General features: G+C 39.3%; 1 protein-coding gene across 1 annotated transcript in view; it reads left to right on the plus strand.

Moving 5' to 3' along the window:
- mrc2 (mannose receptor, C type 2) overlaps positions 1–10,656 on the plus strand; it is a 42,467-nt gene that overhangs the window by 20,913 nt on the left and 10,898 nt on the right. The window contains exons 5-19 of the mRNA XM_060892068.1: positions 458–571; positions 784–927; positions 1,978–2,169; positions 2,245–2,399; positions 4,451–4,555; positions 5,897–6,012; positions 6,979–7,127; positions 8,098–8,315; positions 8,428–8,570; positions 8,693–8,780; positions 8,947–9,076; positions 9,163–9,195; positions 10,010–10,173; positions 10,317–10,485; positions 10,621–10,656. The exon at positions 10,621–10,656 is cut by the window's right edge and continues 107 nt beyond it. Of these exons, the coding sequence (XP_060748051.1) occupies positions 458–571; positions 784–927; positions 1,978–2,169; positions 2,245–2,399; positions 4,451–4,555; positions 5,897–6,012; positions 6,979–7,127; positions 8,098–8,315; positions 8,428–8,570; positions 8,693–8,780; positions 8,947–9,076; positions 9,163–9,195; positions 10,010–10,173; positions 10,317–10,485; positions 10,621–10,656 (1,956 nt within the window). The remainder of the gene's footprint in view (positions 1–457; positions 572–783; positions 928–1,977; positions 2,170–2,244; positions 2,400–4,450; positions 4,556–5,896; positions 6,013–6,978; positions 7,128–8,097; positions 8,316–8,427; positions 8,571–8,692; positions 8,781–8,946; positions 9,077–9,162; positions 9,196–10,009; positions 10,174–10,316; positions 10,486–10,620) is intronic.

Genomic DNA, 10,656 nt, shown 5'->3' on the forward strand with positions numbered 1-10,656 from the left:
TAAAGCATTAAAAGTAACTGGCGTCCCCATTCATCCATGTTAGTCATGTTATCACATGGACAGCTTGCAGACACATGAGATTGCTGTGCATGGTTACACTTAGAAACAATGACGATGGATTATTACTGCAATTGCCATGAACAGTTTTGTACTCAATTCTCCCATCAGTGACCAGCTGACAACTTAAAACAACAAAGACTTTCCTGCTTACACAATTTCATACAGTCCTCAGTTAGAGACAGGAATTTTTTTATAATCACTTTATAAAATATATCTAGTCCTTTGTAAGCAACACATTTTAACTGGGCCTTTATTTATTTAGTTATTTTAGGTGAATACCTCTGCCTTAAATGTTTAATAAGTCTTATGAAAAAGAAAAAAAAAACACAAAGAAAGTCATATGTTAAGCAATACCTAAATACTGTATATAAATATATATTTTGTTGTATATGTGCAGGTTTCCTCACTGGTTACAGCTCCACTCTGTGGTTGGGTCTGAATGATCTGGACCTCAACGGAGGCTGGCAGTGGTCTGACACTGCTCCTCTCAAATATCTCAACTGGGAGGCAGGTGAGCAAATCTCGCCCACACACATTAATATACATGCTAATACACGGCTCTAAAGTGGAACAATGGCACGATTCTTTTACTAATTCCTGGGAATTTCTAAGCCAATTTTGATTCACTTTCACTTCAAAGGACTGGCAAGAACCTCTGCCTGTTTATAGGTAAAAGTCTGGATCAGGCAGAACTGACTCAGTGTTTGTGTGTATATGTTGTAGATCAGCCAAACCACGAGGATGATCAGAATTGTGGTGTGATCCGTACCGAGAGCTCAGGGCGCTGGCAGAACAGAGACTGCTCCATGGCACTGCCTTACATATGCAAGAAACGGCCCAATGCCACCCTTGACCCGTTCACCACAGGTATGTGTTTCTATGCACTTTTTAAAAACTTCTCCCTAATTTTTCCATGACCGATTTCCACCTATTAGGCAGCTCTCACTTATCACACGACAGCCAACCAGAGAGGGCGAAGGCCATCACGCAGTTCATCCTTATGAACACATTCAGAATAAAGCTCTCAATTCACCCAATTTCACATCTATTGCAGCTTTTCCATCGAGGCAGTTTGGGTGCTGGTTCGGAGCCAGAGCCTAATTTAGAACCAGTTCTTTCTTTTTCGACAGCCAAAGCACCGACTCTGAACCAGGAAAAGTGGTTCTTAAGTAGCACCAAAATGTTGCTGGTCTAGACCTAAGAACCGCTTGTGTCAGGGGCTGTAGGCGGGGCTACTGTTAGTACATTTGATAATGTACCTTAAGTATACTAATGTTTAATACACTTTTACTTTACGTAAGTAGCTACATGCTACTTTTTGTAAGTAGCTACATGCTAAGGCTAACTTTTTTCTGTGTTAATGATAAAATAATACGTACTTTCTCGATTACAACCTCCGTTTATACAGATTACATGGAGCTGCACGTACACGTTGGATTCGCCGCATTTGGGTGTTAATGTAGGTTCACAAAGCCATGAGCATTAACAGTAAAGCAACATCTGCCATTGTTGATGTGTTTGTGTTTGCCGCTGCTGCGCTAACGTTGCTTGGACACGTGACACATATACATTGACGTCAGACTCGGCTCTGTGATGGCTCTCTAACTGGTGGAAAGGCAAACCGGTTCTTAGAAGGTTGGTAGTGGAACCAACTTTGAACCAGCACCAGTGCTAGCTCTGAACCAGCACCCGGTTCTTTTTGGTGGAAAAGGGGCATATGAGTTCACAGACACCCTTGGTTGAATAGTGTAGCTGTGATTGATATTAGAGATTGACATTTGGCCTGAGAGCACAGCCAGGTTTGACTTTGGTTTCAGGATTTAAAATTGTAATCTCTAGGTGATAAGGCAAACGCTTTTTTATTGCGTCGCTTGCTTTTTTCTGACTGTATTCTACTCCATGCATGCCCATTTTTAGACTCCTGGACAGATGATGGGGGGTACCAGTGTGATATCGGCTGGCAGAATTTCCAGGCTGGCTGCTACAGGCTGAACTCAGAAAAGCTGGACTGGAATTATGCCGAAAAAAACTGCCAGAAGATGGACGCCCACTTAGTCAGCATCCACACACTCCCGGAGCTGGAGTTTATTAATATGCACATGAAAAGAGGTGCAAAAATATACACACACATTAACACTAATTATTTAGGTGCACTGAATAAGTCTATATTTCTTGGCTTGGCAGATGTAGAAGAGGTGTGGATCGGACTGCATGATACCATGATGCAGATGAATTTTGTGTGGACTGACCATACTCCTGTTATCTTCACCTACTGGCACCCATTTGAGCCCAACAACTTCCTGAACACACAGGAGGACTGTGTCATCATGTGGGGTCCTGTGAGTGTCATTAAGAAAGTTTAAACTTTACCCGGTACTGCTGAGTCATTCAAAACATACTCTGTAATCATCTTGTTTAAAGAACTTCAGAATCTCTACAGTTATGCTCTGTTTATCGTTAGCATCCAAAATACAAGTCCCTGTTTAAATAAATGAACATATGAGATTGAACACATGAACATAAAGTTTGTAGCTGAACCACTGTTCGATTCTTGCTTATAGAAAATTAGTCAACAGCTTCTGACCATTCAGAATCATAAATTTGCAGGTGCTGTTGCATCACAACGTTTATAACAGTTTGCTTACGCAAAGTTAGCAGGAAGATTAAGACTAGCGTAATGGAAGTGTTTGTGTTGACATTTCTTCAAGTAAAATGTAACAACAGTGTGAAGGAACATGTTTAAGCATTACAAAAACAATGAAAATTAGGGATCCAAAGACCCCATAATTGTTTAATATTAAATTTTGATTTGTCTCATCACTTTTTTCAAGCTCCCCTAAACCAATTATTCAAGGGGGCACGGTGGCTTAGTGGTTAGCACGTTCGATGAATGAATGAATGAATGCTGATATTCACTCATTTACTTGTATGAATCATGGAAAAAAAACAAGTAAGCAGAAATTAACGACAAGGCCAAAGCAGTTATTAAGGACAAGGCTGCTAAATAGAAGACTAATCACAAATCATAAGACAAGGAAACAAAGTGAAACCTAAAATATAGAAATAAAACTTTACACAAAGCATTTATACTCATACATAACTGTGTTTGTGGTGAATAAGAGAATCCCGTGTAAGAAGAGAGTCCTGTTTAATGAGAGTCCAGTTTTTACAGTTTTTAATTCAGTGTGTGTGTAATATGAAACAAAATGGTTTATAAATGTGCTTTATAGAGAAATGCGTCCTTATGAAAATTCCGTAGAAATCTTTACTAGCGAGTGTATTTCATTCAGTGTCGTCATCATAAGAAAAGCTACGAATGCTATACTCGATTAACTAACTTTTGATATTTACTGTTGAGTCTGGTTCCTCACAAGGTTTCTTCTTCATATCATCTCAGGGAGTTTTTCCTTGCCACCATTGCCTCCGGCATGTTTATTAGGGATAGATGTTAGAAATAAATAGTATTTTAAATTTCAAATTAATATTTTTTTAAATTCATTTTAAACTTTAAATGTATTTATTTATTTCTATTTCTTTCTTTTTCTTTCTTTCTTTCTTTTTTTCTCGGTTTCTATACTTCTGTAAAGCTGCTTTGAGACAATGTGAATTGTTAAAAGCCCTATACAAATAAACTGAATTAAATTGAATTGAAAATTGATATATCTTGAGTTTCAAACTGTTAGACAAATAAAATAATCAGTAAAAGTAGGAAAACTATATTTATGTGAAGTAATATAATGTGAGTATTATGTACAGAAAACAACATCATCACTTCTTCTTTCTTTTGTAGGTTATAATATGTATATATTTCTATGTAACTCTAAATATTCCTAGTGGCCCAATGACTGGATTCCATGTTCTCACCGCCATGACCTCTGACCCCAAATTCCTAAGCTGGGATGTGTTTAGAAAATAACAACACAGAGAGCTCTGAGCGTATAATACATATGATTTAGATAGAGTCGGTTGAAAATACAAGTATTCTTGTTCATAAAGCTCTTGAGTGGAGCATCAGTGGCTGTGAGTGCACACTGAGGGCAGTTGGCTGTATTACAGTGATGGACAAATTGCACAACAGATGCCTCTTGTTAAGGGCTTTAGTCAGTGGTTCAAAAGACAAAGGCTACTTCTGGGACAACAGATTGCTTAGTTTAGCCAAACCCATGATGAAACAGTATATTATATAAAATGTCGTAAGGGTTTTGAAGTGCATTTAGAACTCTACAGGCGTGTTTGCTGATGCCTGGTAATGCTACGTGGCATAGAGGTGTTTACTGTAAATTGTGTAAAAATGTGATAAGGAATAAACTGTTCACAGAGGTTTTAGCTTGAGTGTTCTTGTCTAACTCCTTTGTTTTGTGTGTGTGTGTGTGTGTGTGTGTGGAGTTAGGAAGGCCGCTGGAATGATAACCCCTGCAATTCCTCTTTACCTTCCATCTGTAAAAAAGCAGCTCAGAAGACAGATGGACCGATCCAAGACCACGGGTGCAGACAGGTACCACAAACTTCTTTATCTTTCATGAGTCTCTATATCACTCCATTCTTCATTCTGTCATTGTGTTGTGGTTGTGTTAGTGGAGCTTCTCGTTCTGTCTTTCTCTCACATTCGGCCTCTTTTTGCTGAAATAAAGGATCTTTTCAAAGCTTGTGCTGCGTCATACTGCTGAAACTCCAGATGTAGTCAGTCAGCACAAATGTGCTAAAGACATATTGTAAATACCGTAGTCAGCCTCACACACACACACACACACACACACACACACACACACACAATGCTTCCAGTCTCCTAACACACAACCACATGCAGTGGTGAGGAGGTCAAACAAACCACACACACACACACACACACACACATACACACACAAAGCTGGAAATATTTTCATACATCTGCTAAACCTATTTCTCTTCTCTGACCTCATTCCTCTCTCGTATTTCTCCCTCATATCCTTTCTTCTTCCATTCCATCTACTCTTCGACTATTCGAATATTCCCTCAATACTTCATTTAAATCTTGTCATGTTGAAAATGCCTGGCTCATAACATAATTTAATGCATTCATTTTATTGGCTAAAGCATTCTATTTGTATGAGTGTGTCTTCATTCCCTCTTTCTGACCCTTTGGAATTGCTGAACTTCTAACCGTAAAACTCCTGTCAGTAGTTTAAAGGTCAGAGGCTACTACACGGTCACACAGGGTATCATTCAATTTGTTCTGCAAGCATGAGCAAACTGTGTGTTGTGTGTTATGACTCCCAACCATGGATCAAATTAAAACCATTTCAACATTTAAAATATATCTGTAGGATGTTATATACATAATAACGGAAACTTCTTTATTGCGTTTTCGAATTCATGGAAATAAGTGGACACCTAAGACAGATATCCAGTCATTTACATTGACATAATTAAAATGTAATGCAGCTACACATGGCATGATATATTATATACATTTGGCCAAATGTCACAGAGAAAAGTGGCAAGACACAGAAACGCTAACACACTCTCCCACCACCAACTGGGGGAAACTTGAGGGGTCTTGGGGGTCTTTCTGCTTCATGATGCACGAGTCATAAGTCATGGGTGTTAAACTCAAAGGCATCAAATGCATGACTCAAGCCTGACTTGAATTAGTGTTAGTTGTGTGTAGAGTAAACCAATTCTGTGTCGTTCCTATCTGTTTGTATTAGTTTTATAATCATTCTCAGTGAGATCATCTGCGTTAAAAGTTATTCAGGGTTTTGATGCACATCCTGTCCCTGACGTAATGTATGACAATCAGCTGGAGATATTTGTCTTTTTAAACCTCCTGACTCAATTTTTTGATACTTTTCTACAGGGATGGAAGTGGCACAATCCTGCATGTTTCTGGGTTGGAGAGGAGTCCGTAACTTTCAATAATGCTAGACGAGTGTGTGCTAGCTACAACGCAACATTAGCCATCATCAACAACAGGTACATTAAAGGTCAAATATCAGCGATGGCTTCTTAAGCAAAATAAACTAAGTGATGAGTACACAATATGGATGAAATGGGTGGAACACTATCTTTACCTGTACCTTAGATTTACTCTGAAAACAGGCATGGCCTAAACCAGGCATGTTTTTTTTAATGACCCCACTATGCCCCTGGAACCTTTCGAAAATACTTGGAAAAAAAATTGAATTCGGGCTCTGTAAGTTTCTCAACCTCTCAAAACTACATCACCCGAGTTCATAATTGGTCTGAACTAAAATTATGCTTTGGTTTTAATTCCACTCACTCAGTTATTACTTTCTAATGAATTTATTCCTTTCTGTATCCCAAAATCTAAAAATGCACTTACTGAGGATAAACTAATAAAGGCTGTAAAAAAAATAATAAATGCTTTCTGACACCTAGCATATATTTTTGACTATATCACTGGCTATCGTCAAACGACAGTTGTAGACCTACTTTTTCATGAAATACTTGAACTAGCACTTTCTCCCGTGTTTGTTGTATGTGTTTATTTAAAAAAATAAATAAAAAAATTTAAATATTAAATTAAATAAAACTTTGAACAGTGTTTTAGGCTCACTGTATCTTAAGTCTGTAACCTAGTGAACCAGAGTTAATGTATTCAATGATAGAGACTTAAAAACACTTTTGTACGTTGCTCTGGATAAGGGAGTCTGCCAAATGCTGTAAATGTCATATCATATCATATATCATATCATATATCATATCGTATCCACTTTCTCACTTCCTTCTCTCATGCATACCATTCTCTCCCAGTCCTGATGCACACGTTTTCGTTTCAACCAGCTACAGTGTGAAACTCTCCTATTTATATCTGATGCTGTGTGTATTTAGGGTTACATCCCTAATCCAGAGTTCTTTTCTATTTGATGTACTTACAGTATAGAGAGACCCCTAAATAATGTTTATGTTGGACTGTAGGTTCGAGCAGGCGTTTGTGAACAGCTTGGTGTTTGGCCGTTCAGACGATCATTTCTGGCTGGGGCTGAATAATCAGAACAGCACTGGGCCTTTCCGCTGGCTCACCGGGGAGCAACTGACATACACCAACTGGAACAGAGATCAGCCAGGTACACATACACACACACACACACACAGAGGAATTACACACACTCATGGAGACAGAATCTTTCCATGTCCGCACCATTTTGCATGTCCAACAAACACAGATCCATTTCTGTCCAGTCAAATGAGTCACTTTGGCACTCGGTAACTTTTCATGCTTAAAAAATATGACAGGCAGTTTTGGCCAGACTCACCAGTTAGTTATAGGATATTTCCATTGGGCTTGTGGTGTTAATTACCTCTATTATTTATTTATTTATTTATTTATTTATTTTTATGATCAGGAATTAAAATCCCACATGAATATTTACATCCATGAATACTCACTAGTAGCTGGTTCAATCACTTCCTTAAAGGAATACTCTAGCATATCTCATAATTCATATACACAAAGTATTTTATGTGTCACAGATAATATTTGGTTAAAATTACACATGGTTATAATTTCTCTTGGGTCTCTACACTGACAAAAGGTTTATGCACTACTGTCAATAATAAAAGTCTTACAAGTAATATATATACGTGAGAAAACGTAATATATATCCCAATAAAATTCCAAAGCTGTTCATGGCTAATTTTATCCAGCTGGATCATTATAGCAAAAAAAAACCTCTGGATTACTTTGCATCCAGATTAAAACAGAGGCACTTCAATGTTTACTGAATGCACATAGACATAAACTCTTCCCTTGAAAAAAGTCCCATCCTTTGAAGGGAGGAAATCGACAGAATTTATAAATATATTTTGATAAATAATTCAGTTGAGGTTCAACAAATAACCTCAGACTACACATAAGGTTTGATAAACACTGGTGAGTTACTTTAATGAATCCCTTCTTGACTAAAGCACTGGAATGGTCAATGCCAGGAATTTTCCCTTGCTGGAAATATCAGGGGATTCTTCTGGTCTTGTTAAATTTACTGATAACTTGTGTATCTCTCTCATGGTCCTTCTATTATATTTTCACCTCTTTAGCTCCATTTAAAGGTGGATGTGTAGCCATGGCAACAGGCCATGCTACAGGCCTGTGGGAGGTGAAGGAGTGTGCAAGTGCACGCTCCAAGTACATCTGCAGACAGGACAAGGGCTCTTCATTTTCCCCAATTCCCCCTCAGCCCCAACCTACACCCCCTCTCACAGGCTCCTGCCCCCCTGATTGGAAGAGTTCCAGCACATTGCATTACTGTTACAAGGTTGGTGTGGGTTTGTAGGTGTGTGTGTGGGTGTGGGTGTACTAACAGCATTTGTGGGTTTGCTTCTTGAACCTATTGTGTGTGTGTGTGTGTGTGTGTGTGTGTCTTTCAGGTCTTTCATGCCGGTGACCTAGAGAAGAAGCTCACATGGATTCAGGCTCACATGTATTGCCAGAGGCACGGTGCTGAACTAGTCAGCTTTGGCAGCCCAGATGAAGAAACCTTTGTGTTTCAGGTCCTCCACGAGACTTTCGGGTAAATATTTGTTTAAGTATGTGTTTAGTGATGGATTGAAAGACACTGGTTCATATTTATCAACATGTCACAGCTCTCACAGTGTGGCTGGGAATTATATCAGTGTTTGGGTCTATTCACAGAACGGAGGAGGATCATGAACAACACTGGCTCTGGATAGGTATATCTCGCCGAATCAGTGACAGCTGGACATGGAGTGATGGAACAGCTGTAAGTGGAACACATATATCTCTATTTGTCAATATTTATTGACAAATCAATATTTCCCACATATCATGTAAGCATGATAGTAAGTATTCACATGAGTAATGATGAAACACACAAACAGCTTGCTGTAAGATTAGTGAAACATCTGTCCTTCATACGTGTCCATCAGGTGTCATATCAGAACTTTGGTAGGGGTCCGTATAGCTCGGCACTGTGTGGAGCTGCAAACGTGGCAGATATGAACTGGGTGAAGGCTGATTGCAATTCTGAACTAGACTGGCTCTGCAAAATACCTAAAGGTATTGTTGTTTTTAACAATAAAACTCCTTCAAACACACACACACACACACACAATGTATTTAAATGTTTGTTTTCTTTGATTCAGGGATAGCTGAGGTAGAGCCTGAGCCTTCTGAAGGTCTGTAATTATTTATTTTGTTTAAGATGTTTCTGTATACTTGTGTGCAAATGTGTGGGATTAAAGATGTATATTTGTTTTTCCAAGACAATAAACGTTATATAATAATAAATAGAAGAGAATAGAATAGGTTCCTGTAAAAATTGTTCAAGTTTATGTGTGAAAGTGTTTTGAGGACTCAAAGGTCCTAAGATACAGAGGCCACACCTACTTCACTTGGACTGACAGATATATAGAGGCCATGTCTTCATCACTGGGACTGACAGGTACAATAGAGACACCTCCCTCAGTTAGCAGCAGATACAGTGACCACACCTCCTTCATTTAAAGTGATTGGTACAGAGGCCACACCCCTTTCACTGGGCCAGACACATGAAGAGGCCACACCTCCTTCATTGTAAATAACAGGAAAATAGGCCACACCTCCTTCACTGGGACTGACAGATATAGAGACTGCATTGCGTGTGTGTGTGTGTGTGTGTGTGTGTGTGTGCATTTTCTTGTGTTATAGCAAAGGACATGTATGAGAGCACTAAAGGGAAAATTCTCAAACTCATTGTGAGTCAGGAAAAAAAAATCAGAAAAGGAAAATATGTGAAATGTGTGTGACGTGTGTGTGTGTGTGTGACGTGTGTGTGTGTGTGTGTGTGTGTGTGTGTGATGTATGTGTGATGTATGTGTGACGTATGTGTGACGTGTGTGTGACGTGTGTGTGACGTGTGTGTGTGTGTGTGTGTGACGTGTGTGTGACGCGTGTGTGTGTGACGTGTGTGTGTGTGACGTGTGTGTGTGTGACGTGTGTGCCTGTATGTAGACTCTGGTCTGGACTGGGTTGATTTCCAGGAAGCTCAGTATAAGCTGTTTGAGCATCGCACCACATGGGGGCAGGCCCAGAGGATCTGTTCATGGTTTGGCGCCTCTCTCGTCTCCATACATTCTGCCAGTGAGAAACAGTTCCTGGCAAGCACTCTGCGCAAGGTACACACACATTCCTCAGTCGTAAAGATATACTGTAAACACAAGTGTAAACATCCTACAATACACAAAAATGTGTTTCGAGTATAGCCTAAAATAACTTTCTATTTCTCTATGTGTTTATGTATTTATTTGTCTTCCTCCAGATGTCAAGGATTGATAGTGATCTCTGGTGGATTGGACTACACACATTTGAGAACGATGGACGTTTCCGGTGGTCTGATCACTCTGTGCTCAACTACGTGTCTTGGGGACTTGGCCAACCACGTCCCCTCACTAGAGACCGCAAGTGTGTCCACATATCCGCATCAAAAGGTTTGATGATGCGCATCCTCTTTCCTGCTTTCTTTCCTGCTCTCTCTAAAAATCTGTTTCTCAGTCTAAACATACACTCATATGTATATATATACACATCTCTCATATACTCTGTCTCTTGTTTTTCTCTCTCAGGGGAATGGGCAGATAAAAAGTGTCATTTAGATATGC

The sequence above is a fragment of the Tachysurus vachellii genome, chromosome 18, assembly GCF_030014155.1.
Source record: "Tachysurus vachellii isolate PV-2020 chromosome 18, HZAU_Pvac_v1, whole genome shotgun sequence".
Classification (NCBI taxonomy): Eukaryota; Metazoa; Chordata; class Actinopteri; order Siluriformes; family Bagridae; genus Tachysurus; species Tachysurus vachellii.